This window comes from Ischnura elegans, chromosome 9 (genome assembly GCF_921293095.1).
Source record: "Ischnura elegans chromosome 9, ioIscEleg1.1, whole genome shotgun sequence".
In the NCBI taxonomy this organism is placed as follows: domain Eukaryota; kingdom Metazoa; phylum Arthropoda; class Insecta; order Odonata; family Coenagrionidae; genus Ischnura; species Ischnura elegans.
The window spans coordinates 6,421,167-6,445,847 of NC_060254.1; the positions used below are offsets into that span (position 1 = coordinate 6,421,167).

Consider the following 24,681-nt stretch of genomic DNA (forward strand, 5'->3'; position numbering starts at 1 on the left):
CCACCTTCAAAGACGACCCATCAAAATGACGTGTTAAGAGTTCCTATTTCATTTGCAACGGTAGCACGTGTCTCATTCAGGAAATCATCACCCTATATTTCTGGCCATTTTCATGTTTTAGTAAGCACATTTATAAGTTTAACATTCCTCATTACATTTTGAATGGAAACATGGAATACATATATACTTCTCTGCCATACCAAGTGGCAGGCCAGGGCCAGATACATAAATGAAGGAAAAATTTACATACATACTTAATGAGGTTATCAATCTATATACATACATATATAAAAAAAAGTCGAAAATCGGGCAAGTTACACCCCTAGTTATAACTAGAGAACGGCTGAACCGATTAGAATGATATTTGGTTTATTGGATTCCTCCCTGCCCCAGATAAAAGAATAAACATATAGAAAAAGTTCACAAAAAAATTAATCCTGATTTGAAGGGCATATTTTTAGGAGTTGGTAACACTGCAACAGCCGTTAAGTCGGTCAAAACTAGGTATATTTCAGGGCTTCCCCCAAAAGGTGAGTTGAATTTGAGCATTGAGGTTCCTGTAAACCCCTATCATTCTTTAAATTTAGCAGCCAATCTATTTTTAATTTCCAAAGAGTATAAAATGGCAACATTTTAGCAAATTTATGGATTTACTAGATATTTGCAATTAGGCAAAAAAACTGGTTCACCTAGGTACTTATTAAATAATTTGTTTTGTTTTTACCAATTTTAAGACTGAAAACCCATGATTTTCTCATGGTCAATTATTGGTGGTATGTTCACGAGTTGGTAAACCATCCACTTGGTTTCTTTGTTCACTTCGCTATATTTATTTTGCTTCATTCACTTTATCTTGTGCCTGATTACTAGGGACATGCAAAAGGTGGGTTTATTTTATAGCCAAAAGTGGTGTTATTTTTTTGCAAAAGCGATGTTATTTTGCCCTGAAATCGGTGTTATTTTAACGGCAAAATAATTGATGTTGATTGAAAGCCATCCTTCCAGTGGCCCACCCATTGCCCTAAATTTAGGATATTATTGACGGGAATAATTTAAGTAATAATATACATGGAGAATTGACTGAATTCACCTATTTTATCCTTCGCTTATCCATATATCTAGCTCACATAGAGAGAAATTACTTTTAAATGTCTCTAATTTTTAATGAAATTATAATGAACTATTGTGATCAAGTTGTCATCTTTTACATTTGTTCTCACTGTTAACACAGTGCTATGGCAGGAAAGAAATCTTTCTCAGTCCACGTTTGTAGAGGGGATCCAAATTGCTAAAAGGCGCTTAGATGCAAACGATGTCTCAGACAATTTGAGCTCTTGACAATTTGCTTTTATTATATCCACTGAACCCTGGGAATTTTGCTTTTGTAGTAATGTCTGCAATTCTCCCAACCCCAACATCAACTTTTCTGTCTCCATTGACCAGAGGCCATGATTTTTTTGTCTTAAAGTCTGGGTTCACGTTTGAAGTGGGAACTTCTTGGGGATCAAAAACTGAGATCTTTTCAAATACCTATTTTTCTGCTTAGATCTTCTACCATGAGAGAACTAAGTTTGGTTGATGCCTTTTAAGCCATTCGCATTGGTATTGACTTCACAGCAGCTGCTTTAGAGGTTATCATGTTTTGCAAATGTAATAAGTGGTTTTATCGAAAAAAGTACTCTTATGAATATTCTCGAGGCTTATTTTTAACTTCCTAAATCCTTTCATAATGGTGGAGTTCTCTCCTTAGCAAATGAATGCAGGACTGCGCTCAAGAGACCCTTCAATTCTCTCTGTATGGAGCGTTTATGTTGGACATTTGTGAAGAAGGGTCTTGCGGATAATCACACACTCCCAACACCAACCTTTTTTGATCCTTCCTAGTGGGGATTTCGCATTATCATGGGCTCCAAGGGTAGTTGGTCTCCCTCATTTCGCGGTTTTAGCCCTACCAGCGGCATTGGTTCGCTGTCAACTCATACTTTATTTATATGAATTAGCTATATTGATGATTGTTGCTTGCACGTAAAATGCAGACTTCCAATTGAATTCCTTGTTTTATTCTGAGAGTTTTAAAATTTTGAATGAAGCTGAACTGTCAGCATTAACGAATTTAATGCAAAAACAATTTTCATGATGATTTTACACCGAAATCGAGATATAAGTTAATATTTATGGTAGAATTTTAATTAAAAATTGTAAATGCTGCTGAAAAGGCAAAGAAATCAATTCTTTGTCTATATTTTTGAGAAAAAAGCATATATTTATTTTGCAAACTAACTGAATGAACAATTGTATATCTGCGGTTCCTTGCCACAAAGAGGAGTAATATAAGATGAAGGGTCTAGGTTGATGCTCCTGGATTTCGGCAGTTGCAGCCTGTGTTGGGTCCCGACTTAGCGAACCCACGGATGTCATAAAAGGAGGAGAGCAAGGAAACATGTATTTTCGGCATTTGTTTGCCTGCATAGGAAAATCTCAGACGAAATTTTTCGCCTTTCGTCTCCCTGGACAAAAAACGTTCTGCCGCATAATTTCATCATTAGTAGCGAAAGGGTTAACTCTTAATAGAATGTGAGCAGATGCAATTTTAATCATTTTTTCCTTCTCCTCATGCCTCTCCCACAAAATTGTTTTTCGAGGCGTATATTTAAGCCGTAATTTTTTCACTGTATTGGCCGCTCACCGACGCGACGAATTTCCGCGGGCCGCCGTTCGCGGCACAGCGCCGCGAAATCCAGAGAGTCGTCTTGTCGCAAAGTGGCCTAAATTTTACGGCGCTGTGGCGGGAACGGCAGCCGGCGATAAGGCGTTTCGGCTACAAGCTGCCTCAATGTAGCTCCGTGTGTATTCCACGGAATTGACAGCGCACCGCCGCTTTTTGTCGCTTTCAGACGAGGCGGCTTTGCTCCGGCCGTCGTCAACGGCACGGCACCGTGCTTTCAAATAACCAATGGTCTCAATGCATGTCTTTAAACGAGTCGAATCGCGCAGTTGACGGCATGGCGTTGTCGACGGTTAGCAAGGCAAGGTTCAATCCGGCCCGGCGGTGCGCCGTTTATGGCGTGAAATACACACCGTGATACCATGAGGCTATTTTCAGACGCGACGACTTTTCGCCGGCTGCCGTTCACGGTGGTGCCGTGAAATTCAGGCCACTTTCAAACGAGACACCTCGCGGCGCTGTGCCGTGAAAGGCCGCCCATGGAAATTCGTTGCATTGGAAAGCCGCCAATGGAGCGAAAAAATTACGGCTTAATATACGCCTCGAAAAACAATTTCGTGGAAGAAGCATGAGCAGAAGAAAAAAATGGTGAAATCCGCGTTTGAGATGGTGAAAATCGCCCATGAATTGGAGAAAATCGCAATTAACACGAAATTCGCGTATTCGCGGGAAACCCCCAGAATTCGCGTATTTGCGGGAAAACCCCGGAATTTGCGTTATCGCATTTGCGACTTTTGCATGTCCCTACTCATAAACGATCCTCGATTCTTATAGCGTAGTACTGTTATACTACCGCATATTATCGAAAATTTGCTAAGAAAGCTATCCAAATCCTCAGTTTGTCGGAATAATGCAGTATAAACATGAGCCTCGAAAAAAATTGCCGCGGGAGAAGCATGAGGGGAAGAAAAATTACGAAAATCGCATTTAAATCGGTGAAAATCGCGATTAACACAAAATTCGCGTTATCGCGGGAAAAACTCGGAATTCGCGTTAAAATTCGCGTTATCGCATTTGCGACTTTTGCATGTCCCTACTGATTACACAAAAAAAACTGTTGTGCATCAGAAGGTGCTTGACTCAAAACACTAAACCCGAATATGTAGGGTACACCGTGGTACGTTTATGCATGGGGCAGGCAGTGCACTTTTTCCAAACTGAGTTTCCATAACTGGCATGCCAAAAGTCATTACGTATTAATACTACTTACTCCCTTGGGGCTATTCTTACACGATTTTGAGCATCAGTCTAGCCTAACGTAAACTTTCCCCAAATACGGACCAAGTTTACAAAACAGACTTGGACCTAAAAACAATTACTTACGGTTAAAAACACAAATAGCCAACAACTGAATGCATAAAATGTTAAATTTATTAACTGCTTTTAAAACCACAATGTTTTAAATTTCATATGTTAAAGCCTCAAAATTAGAAAGTTCATTGAAAAAAATGTTCGTAAACGTGCCCTGATCCACCGTTTGCAGATTTCAAAAGGAAATGTCTTTCTAAAAAGCAATTTTCATGCTTAGTTCTATAGTTTTATTGAATTCGTTTCCTTATTTTATGATAATAAGTCAAAAATGATTAAAAAAGGTACATTGATTTATAAATGTTGTAAATAAACTGTTCATTGATTGTTTGGCGGTACGAAGTTTGCCGGGTTAGTTAGTTAATTATAACATATCAAAGAAATATAAAAAATTATTTCTACTCATCATAATGACAGGTATGTAATGGTCCTTGTCATTAGCAACACGACTCTGGTCCTTCTAGTGTTACGAGAGGCAATCCTAGCATTGAAAATTTGCTTTTGCCTCATACTGCAAATAATGTAAGCCACCAACTCCCTCTATGGAGGACATGCAAATTCACGCAATGGGGCACGCAGTTTTTATCAAGTATATATTGCATTCCTATGGTTAAAGTGGAGGTATTTTCTGATAGGAAAAGGCACATAAATGTACCACAGTTGCATATTTTATTGCTACTCATGCACACTCCTGGATGCGCTGAATCGTATGGTATGGGAAAGGGTTTGCCTAAAATCTTACGGTAGGGATCTAGGAGATCAGCAAAAAAATCGTGGATGACACGATTCCGCGACTTACATGCCTACTCATGCACACTCCTGGATGTGCTGAATCGTATGGTATGGGCTTGAATAAGATACATGAGAGAGCGTACGAATGCCTTCATTTGGTGCCCAGCAAGTGTTTAAGCAACAAACGGAAGAGAAGAAGCATCAGCCGGGACTATAGTCATGACAGCAGGGACGACGAAGATGAAAGTGAGGAAATAATTCCACTACATAAAAATTAAGTTTACGCAATGCTCCAAACATTAAGAAATTTCGATCTGGATTCTCAATTTAGTTCCCATTTATGCAAGTTGGAAGCCAAGGGGAAAGCGGCGATGGAGAAGAGAAAAAAATCACAGATTCATGGTTCAACTCTCCCAGCAACAGGGACAAGTTTCCAACAGGAGAGAGGCAGGAGAATTATTTTCCATTATTGGGGAAATGAATCGCTGGTATGGGACTACTATTTTTTTTACGAATATGGTGCTAATAATTTTTCATTGATAAAACTAAGAAAACATTTTCTTTATATCATTCGTACTTAGCATAATTTTTAATATGCGGAAAAAGAAACACGAAAACTACACATGTGTTAACATTATGGGCCATCACTTTTGGGAATGCACACAAGTGAACAAACATTTCACCTAAATATCTTAGGGAATAATAAAACGCGTGTTGTAGGAAAAAATTAATGAGGATAATAACGATTCTCCCTATTTTCCCGATATTGGAAGATGCTTCTCCAACTTTTCTCCGAAAGAAACCTTGCTCATGTCCGCATAAAAGAAAAGAGACTTGCTATATAAGCATGGCACCTTACATCCAGCATCAATGGCTCTGTAGAAAATAATATCCTACATAATTTATAATCTTAACTGAATCATAATGATAATAACTAATTAAAAAGATGGTTCATTCAACTAATATTATAGAGAGAACTACAATTATTAAGCTAAGTAGGCTATTTTAGAAATGGGCTAAGACCCTTGTTTTTTTCTTGTCAGCGAGTGATATTGGACGACACAAATAGCAGTTCGGCTGGCTGCCGTTCAAATTTTGTAGGTGTTGGGAACAAATACCTATCTTATGTATAGATAATAGTTGCTATTTGCTACTGACTACAAATTTCTAAGATTAAATACGTACACAAAAATTTTCAATTGTTATTTGATAACGCTTTTTAAAATGGACAGGAATTTCTTAAGTGCAAAGATTGTTAATATTTAATATTAAAATATGGGACGTAAAGTGTGGTACAACTATTTCACAGCATTAAGTCAATAACAAAAAGCATTTCAAAAGAATTTTAAAGTCAATAACCACGGAAAACGTTAAAAAAAAGGCCACTAAAGACAAAGAAGGCTGGTGGAAACAAAAGGAAACATTATATAGAGAATTATCAAAAGGTTTGAAATTATGTAATTCAATACTACAAAGTGCCAATTTTCCGGTCTCGCTGACTTCGTATAATCTAGAGTTTACTCTAACATCATCTATAGTCATCCATGTGCAGTGCTGGCCACATAAACTCAACTTTGTGGGAAATCCGTGGGCTATTGGACTTCCTCAACTGACACAAACTGTAATGAAAGCTAAAATTGCTTTTCTTAACACGAGAAAAAGGAAACAACAATTGCTCCCACAATTTGTACTAATGATGTCAAGTAAACAAGATGGCACCGACAAGAGATTGAATTGCACAAAAAAGAGAAGGGTAAGATTGAACTCACCAGCTCGATGGTATCCAAACGAGAGTTGCTTGGTGGGGGGGCATCGACCCAACCAAATGGCAAACAAGCTCACAACAAAGCCAACAAAGTCGGAGAGCAGGTGTGCAGCATCAGTCATGACGGCCAAACTCCCAGCCAGATATCCTCCAACTACCTCTGCAACCTGCACACAACACCAGAATAATACATAATAACATCACAGTTATAGAGCCGTTAAAGATGCATCATTTTGCAGGGTTCCCACTCTACCTAAATAATCAAATGCACTGTTTTTTCCAGGTTTTCACGTTTTTTTTAAGGTTTTCAGGGACATAATGTCGCCAAATTCATGGTCCGTTTACAAGTCAACAATAGGACAATCATCGGCCGTATATTAACTAAAAATTAGCGTACGCGACAGACGCCGTGAATGTACACGCAGCAATGACAAGTGATATCTGTGAAAAGTGACATGGAATGACCCCTTTAGCTCCAATGCTCAAAATAGGTGTGAGCCTCTTACACCCGCATATACAGTATTTCAGCCGGCAAGGGATTATAGGCTGTGCTAGTCACCTCCTTTATTCATTGAACACGGTGCACGAGCACTTATAGGAAAATAGAGCCATAAACAACAGAAAGCAAGTGCCACGGTGCAATTTTACAATGATTTGAGGAAAAATTATGTGTTCTCTCTTAATTCTAAAGTCACTTCAAATGATTGGGATATTTAGATACCTTTTTTTTATTTACTGCTTGGTATGCTCTCATATGGAGCAAAATGGCCATAACTAATGGTTAACGTGAAAATTACTGCGTACTGAAGGTGTATAAAAAAAATAAACGTGAAAAATTCATCCTTCTAAATGCTATTGCATGTACATAATTGCGGCTGCATTAATGGTCTCTCGTTCTCTCGGTACGATTTGCCGAGGTCGTTAAGGCAGCCTGGAGGTGTCTCCTTGCTATGATAAGTATTATACCATGAAATACAGCAAATAATATTCGCAGAGTTGTCCATAAAATATTATTTACATTTTACTACTGCGTAGCACTCTGCAAAAAATCAAATGTGCACCTAGGACCTACATTATGTGCATACCAATTAACAAAATCCCTTCATCCAATCCAGTTAATAAATTTGTTGTGTGTGATTAATAAGAGATTAACTCATTCAATGCGGGCCCAATTTTCACGAAAGTCGTCAGATTCGGCCAATAAAATAAGAAAGAAAATTAGAGAGGTTTTTCGCGGCATAACTTGCGTTCAAATACTTCTGTTTACAAATGGTGCACATGGGTTGAAAGAGGGAAGCTTGCTGATGAAGGCCATGCACACGATCTGAAGACTCAGAAGTGGATATTATAGTCACGTACGGAGGCGGAGAAAGGCCGTCCGACCAGCACAGCACGTCCATTGACATGCTCTGTATCTCAGTTTGGACGGGACCACGTCAATTGTTGTGCTCCGTGCTGAATGTGTTAATGGGGACATCAAGCCATTTTCATTTGCCTGCGATGGTCATTTTATGTGCAATGTATTGGTATATTACATGCATGATACCCGAATAATATGTAAATATGCATAATCAATTATGCGCTGTATGGGATTTAATAAATATACATACATTGAGCTATATTCCGCACATAAAGCAATAGGGTCAACACATGTACAGTGGCATATGAGCTCAAGTGAAATATGAAGATACCAACCATGAATACAAGGCACAATAGACTGGCAGCCAGAAGGGATTTCCATGTTGACTCTCTTGTCTCCGGAGTGAGATTCCAATGGCAATGGTTGGACAGCTCAGGATTGTCCTCATCTTGATCTAATTCAGATCCTCCTTGCACAGTACCGTTAACATAACCATCCTAAAAGAAAATTGTTCACTCCATGAGATAATCCCGCAGCATTTTTAACTGACCCATCTAGCAAAAAAGTTCTACCATGCATGGTTATGATGCAAGTTGAGACTACCTTCAGTGACTCCTAAACAATATTCAACATGGCATGGAAGTCAAAGAACGTTAAATGTTATGAGATTTTCTAAGAATGCATTTAAAAACAATGATATCACATACAATTGAGACACTTCCAATACGCAACGTCTGACGTTACACATGACTTTAACTGGACTGGACTGAATAATCCGTACTATCTGACTTTGAGGGAAAATTTTCCTGGGAGAATATGAAGATAAATTTTTATCTCGCTGTATTAAAAATCATGGCTTAGTGTGGCGATAATTTAAATTAAACCACGAATACTACCAGAAAAAATGTACCATTACGGGACTCTGTTATGTTTAAACCAGTACTTATTTCCTCGATTACTCTTTAGACGATAAGACAATTCAATCTGAAATCACTACTGCACAATGAATTTTAATCAACATAAGTAATTATATAAGGCAAATATTTACTTACGACGTTTGACAACAGAGGCACATCAGATCCATCAGAATTAATCACAAGCTGTGATTGATAGGAGGTATTTGAAGTGATAACTCCGCAGCTGCACACTTTACTACCCCTAGTGGACTCACCAGCCCATCGAGAAGAGGGATTCCTTACACCTGAATTATAGTCAATTAGATTTGTGCCAGAACTTGAGAAAGTCCGACACTGAACACAAAATGTAGCAGGTTCATCTTCGTCGTCAAGTACGGGCATTGACGGATTATTCAAACTATCAAACATGATGTGATCTTCCACTGCTCCTTTGACTAGCTCCATTTGTCTATCACAGACGTTAACATCTTCGTAGAAATTGGCCATACTAGTTTACATTCTTATAAAATGTGATTGGACCGACAATTATCTAACAACGAATAATAATTAAAAGACAACACTTCCCAGCTCATTGTGACACCGAATCACTTTATTCTTACATGAAATCAACTAAAAAATATGATTCTTTGAACGTATACACCAAGTACAGTCTTGACAACCTGTTACAACGTCGAAGTTGTGTATCCAGTTGTTCGCTATTGGATCATGGAATACATACGTCACATCCGCCAAAAGGTCCACTGATTCTGGGATTCCTGCTTCTCAGATCTTTTCAAGATATATTCAGTGCGATGTAAATCCCCGATCATTTGGTTATTTCTTCTCATTCATGGGCATCTGAGCTGAGAATACTCTTTTAACTATGAAACAGTAGTAGTGCATACTGCATACACTCCTTCATGTGCGTTGATTCGTGGAGTTTTCACTTAAGAATAGAATAATTAATTACATCAGCACTTTTTCTGTTGCCAGCTACCACCAGCTTAAAGCAATTTCTGCGATAAATCAACAAAATATGAATTCCATTATTTCCATCCCTCTTCCAGCTTGTGCTGCCACCTTGCAAAAAGTACCCAAATCGGCGGTGGCCCATCAGGTGCTGCCTTACCACTGAGAAAAATTTAACTATTAGTGGTTCAATAATAGGACACGCTGGGGCCGCCCGGTCGGTGCCCACAACACGGGCATTCTGTTCCTCTACGTGCCTCTACGGCTCCAATACACCTTGTGCATCAACGTATGCACCTTATCGCCCGCCATATTTTTTAGTGATTGCACACGGCCCGAATCTGCGGACAAGATCCGCGGGATATTCAGAAGTCAAAGCACCATATATGTCCACGGTAAGACTCATGTGTAACTTGTTATTGTTATAAAGTGAAAACTGTTACCTTACGAGGATTTAATACTCCTTAGTATCAGAATGACCAATTTGAGCGGCACGTTGTTTTTGTGGTGCCCAGAGTAATGAGAAAATTGGATTATTTGCTAGACCTTACAGTAGTTGGTAATTGCTTGAAAATTTACCAGATAGTGGTATTTTTTATTAAAATTCTTCATAGGGAGCAATTTTCCCTTGATATGTCACGCATGATTTTCCGGTACATATTTATTCTGCATATCGCCGCAATTAATGTATTCTAAAGGATCTTTTGGTCAAATACATAATTCAGCATTTAGTTTGTTATTGGCATGCCTGGCGATATCTCCAAAAATGCATTTTTCTTCATTTCACTGGCTCTATTTATAATCATGAAATGGTTTTTGGTATATAAGTTACTGTGGCCAGAAATTTCTCTAACCCAATGTGTTCGTATTTTATCTATTGAACTTAAGTTCGTGTGTGCCGGAAAGAATTACCCTCTCGCCACAGTGTGTGTATAATTCCAGGTGATCGCATGCCAATAAAGCAAACCTAGCATTCATCTACAATTTTCATAATTCCGCATGGCATGTGTAACTATCAAGACTGATGAGGAATGGTACAGTAGTGAAAGGTGTATTAACTTTTCGTTCCCAAATATAGCATTGTCTTTGTTTGCTGATTAGTGATTACTTAAGTGCTCTTGAAGATTCGCCTTTTCTAGCAATCGCCAAAACAGTTGCCTTAGATAGTATTATTAATGAGAAAAGCACATGGATTCACCTTGTCTCTCATGCTTGACGATATTAAGTCCTTGGCGGGAACTCTTACAAAATGGTTTTAGGTATCTCCTCCAGCCACTGTGATGACTTATGTGATTGATATGTCATGCAGTTAGCAAGAAGGAAATACTAGAGACTTAACCTTAACATTGAGAAGTTAGGTTGTTATTTGTATGCCTGACATCTCTATAATTTCCTATCCAGGGCAAAATCTTTGGATTTGGCTCAAATAATTCCAAATTATGCCTTGTCTACAATGCAAGTGATAATCATCACAGGTCAATCCTAAGATTGGTTAGACAAAGCTCTCTTCTCAATTCTCATATCAGCTAATCTTTTCAAACCCAAGTATCTCTTTTCTTTCTCATCCCTCTTTATCTGTGCTATAAATTCTATTGATGAAAGTTGTATTTGAAGGAAAGTATGTCGGAGGTAGGCCATGCACCATGCTGCTGGTGAAGGATGGATAGCTAAAGAATTATGTAGGCGATTATAAATTGGCCGATAGGAGAGCAGGGTGTTGAGCTGCAACGAACCAATCGCAGGATTTCTGATGACTGTTGATAATGATAGTTTCCTCATTTTCCATTCTTGCCATTTACATTTCCAGCTACGATCGTGTTCATCAGGTCGTCTGCCCAATTAGGCTCTATTGTCTTCTCATCTAGGCTTTCACGACAATTCTCTTCTCTCCTACTCTTCTAAGAACTTCCCTATTACTAATTTGGTCAACCCATATGATCCTCATCATACCACGTTTCTAATGCCTCTGCTCTTGATTTCTCCGCTGTTGTCATTCTCCAAGCCTCACTTCCATAGAGAAGTGTACTGCAAATGCGAGTTCTGATAAATTTTTTCCTCATCCTATGCTCAAAAGTTTTCCTTTGAGTTGTTCTTGACGGAAGCCGTAAGAAATCCAAATGAAAATGCAGTCTACACAAACAGTTGAGTTCTGATGCCATGCCTTGCATCTATGACTTGTGGTTCTTCGCATTTCTTGATGACAAAGATATCCACAAGGAATAAATTCAAGAACCTTGACATTAGTATACTTAATTTTGAGTGCTAATTGAAAGAAGTGTATAAACTTAAACAATTTTTTTAATGTCGTTCTTGCGATCTGCTCCTAACAATGCTTCTTGTCGTAACCCCGCCCCCGTAAATCCACCTGTGCATGCTTCCTTGTGTCATTTTATCTGTCCCAAGTACTCATCTCAGGTGAAATAAGCATATCGTCTCTTTCGCACATGTTATTAGTTATAACCTGGACTGGTTTTAAGAGTCGCTTGTCATTTTCAAGACTATTTATCTCCTCTAGAAAATGCCACGGGAGTGTTGAAACCAGTTCAGTTTGTGCCCGATAAAGTGTGTGTGTACGCATAGGCAACTATGTGTATATGTAATTATCATGGATCTTGGCATATGTATATGCACGTCCTATTCTCCTGTGTGTATGTCGAAGCCTCCTCGTTTCCCTCTCTCTTCCGATTCTTCCATAAAATGCTCCTCGTTTCTCACCATTTCATCTTGAGCACCGCATCCCAATGGCTTCATGTCTCTTCTGGTCAGCTTTTCTGATTTTTAGTCTCTGATTTGCTAAGTTTGAATGCCTAAGCGAATGCTTTCACGTGCTGTGTCCTTGTTTGATGAGCGACAGTGGTCTCCCTTTGCCCCAAACCAGGTGGCACTTGATCCTGCTTCTTGGTGCCTTTTCTTCAAACCCTCTTCTGCAGCACTATTGATCAGCAATTTGTCGCTTCTTCACATATTCACAGCACATTGTATTTGGAAAGCAGTAAGCGCAGCCGTTTGTGTTCTGAGTTTTTAGTTCTAGTTCACTGTAATTTCTATTTGGAATATTTGATGGTGGTTAAATCACCATCATGTTGAGGTCAGTTAAACTGGACATCTTTTGAGAAATTAGTAATGACTGTCCACAATGGCATTATTTGTAAAGTTCAGGATGTGTTTATCCTGTTTTTCTTCCTTATATGTTAATATAACATTTTGGCTGAATTGGTTGTCATATTGGTTGGTCAGGTAAAAAGTCAGACTGTTGGGATGATTTATTGATGGATTATATACAATTAGGTCAATGACACATGACTCTTTGGATTCACTCGGTGATTAAACCATTTAGGATTAATCGATCATGGACCACCAATCGCTATTTTTTCCATCATCAGTTTCCTTAGTGATGGTGTAACCGGTTTTATGCTCGAATTAAAAAATCCATTTCAAAGTGCAGGCCAAATGTTATAATTATACATACATGATAGTTTGCATGGACAGCTTGATTATAGAAGTGGGAAAACTTGTTCTTTGCACAGATTAAGTCTTTTTGAACCAAGTCAATTGGCATTTTCTATCACTTAGGTCTTTTGATTTGTGCTGAACAAATGGATTGAATCAATGATATTGTCATCAGTCAGTGAGAATGACTTGAAAATAGGGGCTCTACTGATGTGAGTGATATGATTCATTACACCAAATAACTGGGTTGCCGTTCTTTTGAAGAAATGAGAAAGTAGAGACAGTGCAGTGAAAGGAAGATACTGCAATGGATTCTTGAGTATTGTTTTAGAATTTTGCCTGCTGTTAATTATCCTATTCCCAAGCCAAGGTAAGTAGTTTTTATTCTGCATACACATTGAATATGTGGAGAATGACCCAGTACGTATTTGCCCCAACTTCCAGCTGATGATTCCAAATATTGTCTCTAGTATTTCTGCGCTGTCAGATATAATGTGATTCCTTGATGTAAGCCGTCGCACACAATTCGACTGATGGCAAATGTTGTCAAAGAGAAGCGTGTCGATTGTATGGTGTCTTAATATGCACGGAGTGTCGACTTTTCCTGTGCTTACCGAATGGAATCAATCATTTAAGCCACCAGTTAGCCTACACATTTTGTCGAAATTGGTTGTCATAATGGTCGATGAGATGAAAAGTCAAGACTGTTTGGGGATGATGTATTGATGGATTATATACTATTGGTCAATGACCTGTGACTATTTGGATTCCCTCTGTAATTAAATCATTTGGGATTAATCAATCATGAACCGCCAATCACTACTTCATTTTAGAGTACATATTTCAAAATCATCATGAGCTTTGCCACAATTCAGCGCGGGTGATAAAAGTGTGGAATTAGAAGAATCAAAACCTGGTTGTCCAGCAAAAAAAAAAACAATTGGGTAGTGACTCTCAGTTGGCATTTAACACCTTGCCTTCATAAATATTTTGTCCCTAGTTTCATCCAAGGAGTGCCGCTAATGTCTTGATAATTGTCGGAAATATCTGCTTGAATATGAACCGAAGACACCTTGATCATCAATAAGGACCTTACTTGCCATGCCATGGTCCTAAAACAAGTGGCTCCTATTTAATGTTTTTCTATGCTTTTTTTGTGGTGTAGATATGTAGTGGGTTCACAGTGGGAGAGGATGGAAAGTGCTTTGAAGTGAGGGCAAGAGATCCCCACTAGTCTTTAATCTTGAATAGGCGAATGGACAAAACTCCAATCATTGAGCATAAATTACTAATGATAGTTGGTATAAGTTTATCGAGATTGCTCAGCTCAAAGTTGACATTTTATTTTCAGTATAAAATATGTAGGTGGAATCCTTATAACGTATTTCATAATGGCTGTTATTCTTGATTTGAGGGTTAGCCACTATCTTTTAACTTAGGAGAATTTATGGGAACTGAAATGAAAATTGAAAATGTTCCCCTGTCTCGTTGAGTTAGCTAGGTAAATAATCTTTGCTTCAATTCTTTTATTTTACTTTTATGAAATGTGACTCATTACACACAGTTTTGAGTGAATGTTTTACAGTTTTTTTTTACCCTTTCACTGCTATGAATGTACCTGTTACGTTTGCATAGCGGGCTGCTGTGAACATATCTTTTCTTCCTACCTGTCACGTGCTTAGCGCTTTTGCCGCATGTGATGGGTAGGTTTCCGTAGAGTGCGCCGCAGCAAAAGGGTTAATGGTGGTTATATTTCTCTGATCCAGATGTAATATGAAGACGGTTAACAAGGAATTATGTCAGTTGAGGGATTGGTTTCCAGATATCTTATTGTGGGTATTGTTTGATTGTTGATCAAAGGGTAATTTTTTCACACCTACGTATTTCTTCTCTTTCACATCTCACTTTACTTGTTCCATATATTTTGCTCGAGGTCTTCCTTTTCCATTCTTGCCTTCCACTTGTCCCTCGACGATTGTCTTCATCAGGCCATCATGAGTCAAGATGTGACCTATAAGGTTGTTCCGTATTCTTAATAAGGTTTTCATGAGGCTTCTCTTCTCTCCCACTCTTCTTAGGACTTCTTCATTACTGACTCGGTCGATCCATATTATCCTCATCATTCCTCTGTAGCACCACATTTCAAGAGCCTCTACCCTTGATTTCTCCGCTGTTGTCATTGTCTATGCATCACTTCTGTAGAGAAAGCGTACTCCAAATATAGTTTCTTATAAATTGTTAACTTCCCTGTTTAACAATTTTTCCACTGTAAGTATATCTTTCTGTTGGTGGAATGCTCTCTTTCCTTGGGCTATTCTGCTGATAATCTTTCTTGCTTCTCCCATTGCTAGTTATCCTGCTTCCCAAATAACAGAATTCATCCACCTCTACTAGTTTTTGCTTCCATATTTTCATGTTAGTCTTTACTTATTCTCTGCTGCTGCAGTATCTTTGTTTTCTTTTTAATTATTTTCAGGTGATATTTACCGATTACCCTACCCATATTTTCCAGAATATTTTTCAAATCCTTCTCTGTCTCTGCTATGACAACTATGTATGTCATTGGCAAATCTTAGCATGCTAATTTTTTCTCCATGGGTATTCACTCCTGAGGTGTTTTCTTGGAATTAATTAATGGCCCTTTCGACGTAAACACCTCTATGTAGTCTCTCCCAGCGAGTCACTATCGAGTCAATTACCAAATTCCATTATTCATACGCATATTTGAAAATGCTGTCATCTTTTCCAGGATTCCACCGCGTTGCTTGGTGTCAGCGTGATGTTATGCTTGCATTTTTTCAGGTTCCGATTACTTTTTCCAATGGTGTAAGCAAATTTCTAAAGCCACAGTGATGCTTTTAATAAAAACAAAGCTTAAGCTGCCGGGTAAAATATAAAATAACATATTTACTGAAAAAGTGGCAAATGGGTGTGAAGTAAATCAGAGGAACTATATTTTAAGTTATAAAGAAATAAAATATCACATTTTTCTTCGTAACATTGTGGAATGATGCGCGTGAAAATAGAGATAATAAGCAATTCTGGCGAAGGTGGTGTGCATTCCATGGTTACCACCGCGTTGTTTGATGTCTCACTTTCGCTGACAATCTCATGTGCATCTTCACGTTTGATGCGAGATGGGTGGCAGTATTGTCAAGCCCTAGGCCGTAGTTGTGATTGTGTTTCAGCCACATTTTCCCTGATCGGCTGAAGTCGTATTCAGGTATTGAGAGTGGGTTCCGTGGGAAAGTCTCTTAATTCATGCGAGGATGGACGGATAACGACAATTATCGAATGGTGGTGGATTTAAAATGCTCCTTCAGAGGATAAGGCTCCAAGTGATAAAATTTATAGCAGATTTTGTGACCATGCAATAATTTTGAACTGGGAAGCTGGTTGTGTAAAGTTGATAGATTGGCTGGAGAGTCCAAACAAATTTTGACCTTGGCATTTATGCGCCAAGCAGACAAACCTGTTATTTGTAATAAGTACCCCAAAAAGTAATTATTATTTCAATCATTTTTCCATTTTTTAGCTAGTAGTGAATCTTGTGCGGAGAGAATTTATACTCCTACTGTGTTCTGTATTTTTGCAGCTGTTCGTTAGCAGTATTATTAGCTGTTTATTTACTCAATTCTGCTGTAGATAAAAAAAGATGGTTTGGGGTGGTGACCTACCATGTTATCTAGTGTAAATTAGATTCCACGGAGAGGTTAGAGCTCCCCCTGACCCCTCTCTGGATCCGGCACTGATGATATGGTACTGTTTGATTTCATTTTATGTGAAGACAGTTTATTTTATTTGGCAAGTACCTCTGTCAGATACTTAACTCCAGCTTGGAAAAATCCAAGAATTGAACCAAGAGCCCTCATTTGGGGCTCTTTAAGTATTGCAACCCAGCGGGTCGCAATTAATGGCTCCATGGCCTTCCAGAATAGTGACCGCGCTGCTGAAAATATAGTTGATAATGACTTCCGGAAGAATTTCAGCCGTCATTACTGCGTTCGGAATACCGAATTGTGACTTGGTGGCAGTAGTCTTGAAGATTATAACTTTTCCCGCAATATTGGCAAATGTGCGATTGATATCCCCTTCTGAATAGCAGCCCAAGATTCGTATTCAGCTCCCAAAAATCAGTGGAAAAATTGATGTTTCAATCTTTGGGAAAAAATGGGTTGCATACTTATTCAGGCAACAAATGAAACTGGGCGTAGCATGTTCGTGTGTTGACATGAATTCACGCCTGTTAAAATCCCCATGAAACTTTTTTCACAACCACTTTCACAGATATAATGAATGACGCGACACTGCGATCTATCCCATCCCTTGCCACACCTCCCTTGTAACACAAGCTTCTTTTTTTCCATTTGGTCTTCGATAAAGAAATTTCATCTCCAGGGTATTATGGTGCTGCGCCGAATAAAAAGCGTATTTATAACGGGAATTTCGTTGCAAAGGCTGGTGTATTATTTGTTTTAATGTATTGACTTGGCGAATAATATCAAAGTACGGAGTGGAGGAGGAACGAAGAAGTGCTGGACATGGTGGGTGAGGAAAGGAAGCGTCTGGATGAGATACGGAGGAGACATAAGGTTCTGGATTGAGGGAATTCTGGATTTCCCAATTTCTGGAGCTCAAAGTTGTTTGACGAGATAGATTTGCGAAAAATCCCCAGAGGAAAAATCATTCGCCTTGACCGCCAATCTTAAAGTACGCTTCCCTCTGTATTTCCGACTTTGGGTTTAGATGAGGATGACGTCAGGGGTTTAGGTAACAACGGGAGTCGCATTGAAGTACAATAAGCGACCACCTACGGCGCGAATGGCGTTTAACATCGGGGTGGAGGGTAACGATTTATATCCATTGAATCATCGCTTTTGCATCGAGCAGTGACTGACTCATTGCACGTGTTATTCGAAGATCTAAACATTCTACGAGGATGGTGATTTTCATTCGTAAATTTAAATCCTCCCCCCCCCCCCCCCCCCCAGAAATTACGGAAGTATCTAATCTAAGCTGACCCATTCCATCGAGGGAGGCCCTTTCTTGTCTGGACTATGTGGGCCAGTGGTCGACGTTAGGTCACTCGTTACATTTCCATTGACCTCCTTGGGGTTCATCCCAATATATCTATGATCCGTCTCTCTGTTACGGACCCGTCGTCTTAATTGCCTCGTCCTTATTCCTCCAATTATGAAAATGACTCCTCCGCTCGCTTCATCTTCCGCTCCTCATTGCTTTCGCTCCGCCGTGGTCGCTCAGTCAGGACGCAAGCGTAAGTACTTCTCTGCCTTATCTGTTTGGACAAAGTTCGGGGGCGAATGGACGTGGCCGCTATCAGTGCGTCCTTTCGGATGCGCAGTATTATCATGTGGCTTCATCACGTCATTATCCGATCCGACTGCCTGTCGGAAACTTTTACAACTAATGACGGGGAACATGAGTGCTCGGTCACATTCTAACACTCTCCGATGACGGAATAGGGTAGTTTCCTTCATCAAAGAAAACGAAAGGCATTCCTTATTCGATTGCGAGTCCTTAACCACCATTAGTGTATTCATAATATACAAATTATTTCGTTTAAGAAATACTAGTTTAGACGAATGGCAATGGTCAATTTTAATCTCATTTGAAAAAGGCCAGATTGAAGCCCATGCGATGCCACTCCACGTGACGTCACAGGGATCAAGTTTCTATGGGAGTAGATAGGAGTTTTACATCGTCTGAGATTACCAATGCACGCATGAGGCACAGTGCTCAGGGAAATATCTCTTAATAATCACCCATTAAATATGCCTAAGGTCGGAAAGTTTCCTTCGAACTCATAGGGTAATAATATTCCTTATTTAAACCAAGCGCTACTTGCTAGCAGAGTACTCTGCTACCTGCTAGCATCCTGCATCGTATCAGCGCTCAAAGCCTCGCTCTAAGGTCACCTCACACGGCGACATCTGGAACCAGAATGACGTCCCACGGACTTTTCCCAGCATTCCTACTAAGCCGTCGCGTTTTCGCTCGCTTAAAAATTTTCACTTTTCGATTAATCGCGAAAAAAAGATATCGTCATTCGAAAATCTAAGGGCGTGAAATGCGTACTCCAGGAGTAATAATCTTTCGATTTAGGCAATAAAAAATAATAGGAAGCCACTCTATTCCTAGCGGGCGTAGTCGTCAAGCTGGTCATAGAGAAAAAATAACCACCTAAGAAATTAGTTGCGAGCGTGCTCCTCCTGAACAAAACAGTTGAAGATGCAACATGAAACGGTGAGAGTTCTTTTGAAGAAAACCATTCCATCGGAAGTGGGTGCATTAATTTTTACGGCAACATAAAGAAGGAAATCCGTGTGCATTGGTTATAATCGCTGGACCATTGAATTTTAATTTTAAGTGACAAAACGACGACCCTAGATAAAGCGAAAAAATTACTTTATATAATCGTCATGGAGAATAGAAATCCGATTCCGTTGTCTGCAGTGGATGTTAATCGGAATGAAAAAGCAATGATGCTTAGGTAGCAGAAGTGTGAAAAGTTGATTTCCTCTGCAATTCAATGCATGTATTTACAAAATATTTACGAAATCGTCTCGCATTCTCAATAAATCAATGACAGCGTGTGCATGTTCATTGATGTGAACCAAAGCCGCCATATTTGTTCCGTAAAGGATTCCTCATTCAATTTTACCAAACAGCATCTATGATCTTCACCAATAGGGTAGTTTCCTTCATCAAAGAAAACGAAAGGCATTGATTGCGATTCATTACCAACCAGTAGTGTATTCATAATATACAAATGATTTGGTTTTAGAAATCCCAGTTAAGAGGAATGGCAAAGGTCAATTTTAACCGCATTTGAAAAAGTCCAGATTGGCGCCCATGCGATGCCACTCCACGTGGCGCCACAGGGACCTAGTTTCTATACGAGAAGATAGGAGTTTTACATCCCATGAGATTACCAATGCATGCATGAGGCACAGATATCAGGGAAACATGTCTTAATAATCACTTATTAAAACTGGCTAAGGTCGGAAAGTTTCTTTCGTTTGATAAGGTGTTAATAATCCTTATTTAATCCAAGCGCTACCAGCTAGCAGGGTACTCTGCTACCTGCTAGCATCCTGCGTCGTATCAGCGCTAAAAGCCTCGCCCCAAGGTCACCTCACTAGCGGCAACGGGAACCAGAACGACGTCACACGGAGATTTCCCAGCATTCATTCTTACCCGTCGCGTTTTCGCGCGCTTGAAAATTTTCACTTTCCATTTTATCACGAGAAATAGATATCGTCATTATAAAATCTAAAAGAGTTAAATACGTACTCCAGGAGTAATAATTTTTCGATTTGGGCAATAGAAAAATGGTAGGAAACCACCCTATTGACGTACGTTTCAACGGCCAAGCGACCTAGTTTCAGGTGCGACTATTGTGGCGTCTTTTTTTTAAATATTTCATCGCTAAGATTTTATCGAAGTGTGACGTGGAGCCGAATGGTATATATCCTTCTAGTCCCGCAACCCCCAATAGCTTCCGCTTCTTTTGCTTTGTTTTAGCAGTATCTATGTTGTGCCTACTATGTACTCATATTTCATCCGTTGAAGGACTATTCACAGTAGGCCGGTCCTTATTTTTCAGAAGTGAGAAAAGTTATGTTTTCCTATTCTCAAAATGATCCAAACGAGGTTTGTGTTTTCGTGTTAAAATATGGTTACTTAAAAAATTAACCCCAAGGGTACTGAGGACCCTCAATTGAGTTTTTTTCGGGCTGAAAAGGTACTCTTTCAATGTAAAACGTGAATGTAACCTATATCTAAGCGTATATGAGATATCGTCCACCCTCCAGGGTGCTACCCCGCGCCGCTTAGTGAGTGTACCCGAGGTACAGCAAGCACCACTCACTAGAGACACCCCCTCGGCAAAGTCTTTGCCCCTGCTGGCAACATCTAGCCACTGAAGATATGTGCTTATGTTAGAAAGGCTTTAATCGGCATGACAAAATTTCCAATCATTAATAATATTATTAGAAACTGATCAACAATCGTTGCTCTCAAAAATCAAATCAAATATCCTCCTGGAATACATAGATGCAAATGGCGGAAAGCAGTCATTCGTGTTTTTGACCCTGTTCCACCAATTTTAAAAATCTGAAATAAATTAGGAGTATACTTTAATATAGGGGTAACAACATATATTTTTTGGGCGTGTCTATTGTTTCCTAAAATTTTATATGTCATTTTGAAAATTTCAAACATATGTAAAAGTTTAGTTCTCGGTTCAAAAATTTTGAAAAAGAGTAGACTATAATAGCATACACAATTTTAAATCAAGAAAACGATTTTACAAAAATAAAAACTGGAGATATGGTTAAAAAACTAAAAATCGTGTTTCAATTTTTTCTGGGGTTATTTTCCATTGTTGAGGCCTGAAACTTTGGGTGAACACATAATTTTGGATGCACTTTGAGTGTATATTTTTTATTTCTCATAATATCGGGGGGCACATTTCACCATCTTAACCTGCTAGACCCTTTTGAAAGTTATCTTCCTTCTTCGTAACTGTCTTAAAATCTTGAGTTAGTTTTACCCCCCTCTGTGCACAATTTTATGCCTGATTGAAGTCGGATACATGTGCATGAGGAAAATACAATGGGCTCCGTCACCAACTCGTTATTAGTATCGATTAGGATGGAATTTGAAACATAAAAAGCCGCCTTTTTCCATGTTTTGATACGTCGCCTGCTTTTAAGATATTCGATACGAAAATTACGCTGCGTTAGCCCTTTTGGAGATAAGTTGATGACGCCATGAACTGATTCCTGGCTGTTTACAGCTTCACCGTTACTTGTGGGCCTTGTTAATCGTCGAAGTGTGGATCTTTATTGTCTATACTTTTGTGGGCGATTCTTTCCATTAATTTAAGGTTCCCTTACCACGAGTAGACGAACAGAAAAACTCAGATGACGTCACCAACTCATTGGAAAAGTGTCGGTATTTTTTTGCACTTGACGCATTAAGAGGACGAGGCACCTTCCTTTCCAGACCTTTTGATGGCGGATCACTCTTAAGTGAACCCAAGGAACTTTGCTTGCTGGGTGCACCACTACGATATATGTGCAGGCTCCCTTATTCCCCCGTGCGGATTTTATCGGAGGTTCTTAGCGCTTCAGGCGTTTGAGAACCATCCGAAATGGCAAAGGCTTTGATGGGCCACACCACTCAAACATGCCATGGCAATTTCGCCCTAGGTTCACGGAGCGCATTCTATATAAGGCACTCGTGGTCTATCCAAGGTGACAACATCACAAAGGAAAGAACGACCCTCCAAGAAGCCACTAGATAATACCACTGAAACGCATTCCACAGAGCCGCTCGGTGGGCTGAAATTCTGCTGAAAAAACGGGCCTAAAATCGCCGTTGATCTTGCTAAATCAGTGGCGAATTTCGTTCGGGAGAGGTCCCAAAATCGGGGGAGAAATTTTTAGAAAAACAGGGTTCCTACTAAGTTATGGGTTTTAAACTAATTTGAACACTTTTCATAATCGAAAAAACTTAATTTGTTTTAGAAATATTTTGTGAATTCATGATTTTTCAATATATTTTTTTTATGAAGGAAAATAATTGTGTTTTTATATTTCGGGGGAGGGGAGTCCGGACCCCACCCGAAAAATTGTTCATTATTTACATTAATGATCTCTGCTCCCGAATTAGCAGTAAAATACGTTTATTTGCTGTCGACGATGTAATCTATAGCGAAATGGTCGTCGCTCTGACTATGAAATTCTATCATCGAATTTAAACAAAGTTTATTTGTGGAGCCAAGAGTGGGGACTCGAACTTAATCTGAACAAATGTATGATGGTGCATTTTTTTGCAGAGTTCGCCCAATTTTAACCATGTTTATGCTTTGGGTGGTATTAACATAAAGGCAACAGATGAAGTGAAGTACCCAGGAATCACGATAACCTCAAACCTCTCATAGGGAACACATGTAAGTAATATTTGCTGCATAGTCCTAAAGAAATTAGGATTCGTCAAGCGTATTGTGGGAAGATTATCGGATGAGAAAGTGAAAGAAAGGTGCTATTTTGCACTCGTCCAACCGCACCTTGAATATGCAGCGAGCCGTTGGGATCCGGTGCAGAAAGATTATCCGTGAATTTATTAAAATACATGCTAAGGAAAGCTGCGCGGTTTGTTAAAAACTGCTACGGGCATACATACAGCGTTACACAGATGCAAAGCGAATTATGGTGGGAGCCACTGGAGACTCGGAGGCTGCGCGCTAGGCTTATGTTAGATTGCTTGAACAATTGGAATGGAAACCTTTCAGAGCGACCTGGAGAACATAATAATAGAGCCCCACTTTATTTCCAGGTCCGACAGAAGCGATAAATTAAGAGAGATATTTTGCCGAACGGATAGATATGGGAATTCATTTTTCCTACGAACCATAAAGGACTTTAATAAATGCCAATCGTAGTTTCGTCTGAGCATTTCTTTTTTATGTGCAAATGGCAGGTGTCCTAACACCTCCTGCTACACACCTTTTTGGCAGCTTGCGGGGTAGTATGTAGGTGTAGATGTATTGTTTACTACGTTAAAGCTATCAAACAGCTGCGCATAAGTTAATGATGATTAAAAAATTGGTATTGGCTCTTAAAAAATTGAAACTTTGGTCATTGAAGCGTAATAATATAAAATAATGACGTTAGCATATATTTTTATTGCTAATTGCTCAAAAACGGAGGCGTGGACCTTTAATTCCAAGTCTGAGTCGGAAGATGAAGACTCCTAACATATCAAAATATTTCCTTTTCACCAAAGATTTTTCACCTCTGATAATATTTTTAATTCCAGGGGAACCCCGATAGAACAATTAATGAAAGGATCTGATGGAAGCAGGAGCATATTGAAAAGTTCGTAGTTTATGGCAATCCTTGGCACTTTTCTCGTATGTTTTTCACGATATCTTCTTTGATCCTTGTGCCTCTTCGGAAAGCGTGCCAACTGGAGGAATGACATGATTCACAATTTCCGCTTCATGTACTAAAACTTAAAGAATAATTGGTGGCATGCGATAACATGGATAAAGGTTTACGACAGTTTAGCTGTTTTTAGGAATTAAGCTGATGAAGCCGTACCATTTACTTGAAGTCCGGTGGATAAAGCTCTTAAAAATTACCGATAAGCGGGTAATTAGATCATCCACGACTCCTTGAAAAGGATTTTACACATTTAGGATTTTCGATTAATGATTGTTTTACCAACTCAAAGATATTTAGGTGATATTTTGATACAGAAGAAGGTAGTGTAATTGCCTGTTCAATCCAAATTTTATGATCGCTCGAATCAAATTCGAAGTCTGTTTTTTGCACCTTCGTCGTGAACCACAATATCAATTCCACAATCAGCCGAATGGGAGCAATTTTTTCCGTTCCCACTCAAGTCACCAGTCACAATTATTCTCATTAAAGCATTCTACCAG

The 24,681-nt window shown here is 39.2% G+C and overlaps 2 protein-coding genes across 2 annotated transcripts in view; one reads left to right on the forward strand and one right to left on the reverse strand.

Annotated features, from left to right (window-relative positions):
* The window catches only part of LOC124166104 (zinc transporter 2-like), a 33,350-nt gene extending 23,448 nt beyond the window's left edge, over positions 1-9,902 (reverse strand). Inside the window, exons 1-3 of the mRNA XM_046543742.1 lie at positions 8,943-9,902; positions 8,226-8,387; positions 6,535-6,697 (exon numbers count right to left, since the gene is read on the reverse strand). Coding sequence (XP_046399698.1) covers positions 6,535-6,697; positions 8,226-8,387; positions 8,943-9,293 — 676 coding nt within the window. The 5' untranslated portion in view covers positions 9,294-9,902. The remainder of the gene's footprint in view (positions 1-6,534; positions 6,698-8,225; positions 8,388-8,942) is intronic.
* A 126-nt stretch (positions 9,903-10,028) lies between these two features.
* LOC124165876 (zinc transporter foi) overlaps positions 10,029-24,681 on the forward strand; it is a 77,438-nt gene continuing 62,785 nt past the window's right edge. The window contains exon 1 of the mRNA XM_046543413.1: positions 10,029-10,150. The gene's annotated coding sequence lies outside the window, so the exon portion shown is untranslated. The remainder of the gene's footprint in view (positions 10,151-24,681) is intronic.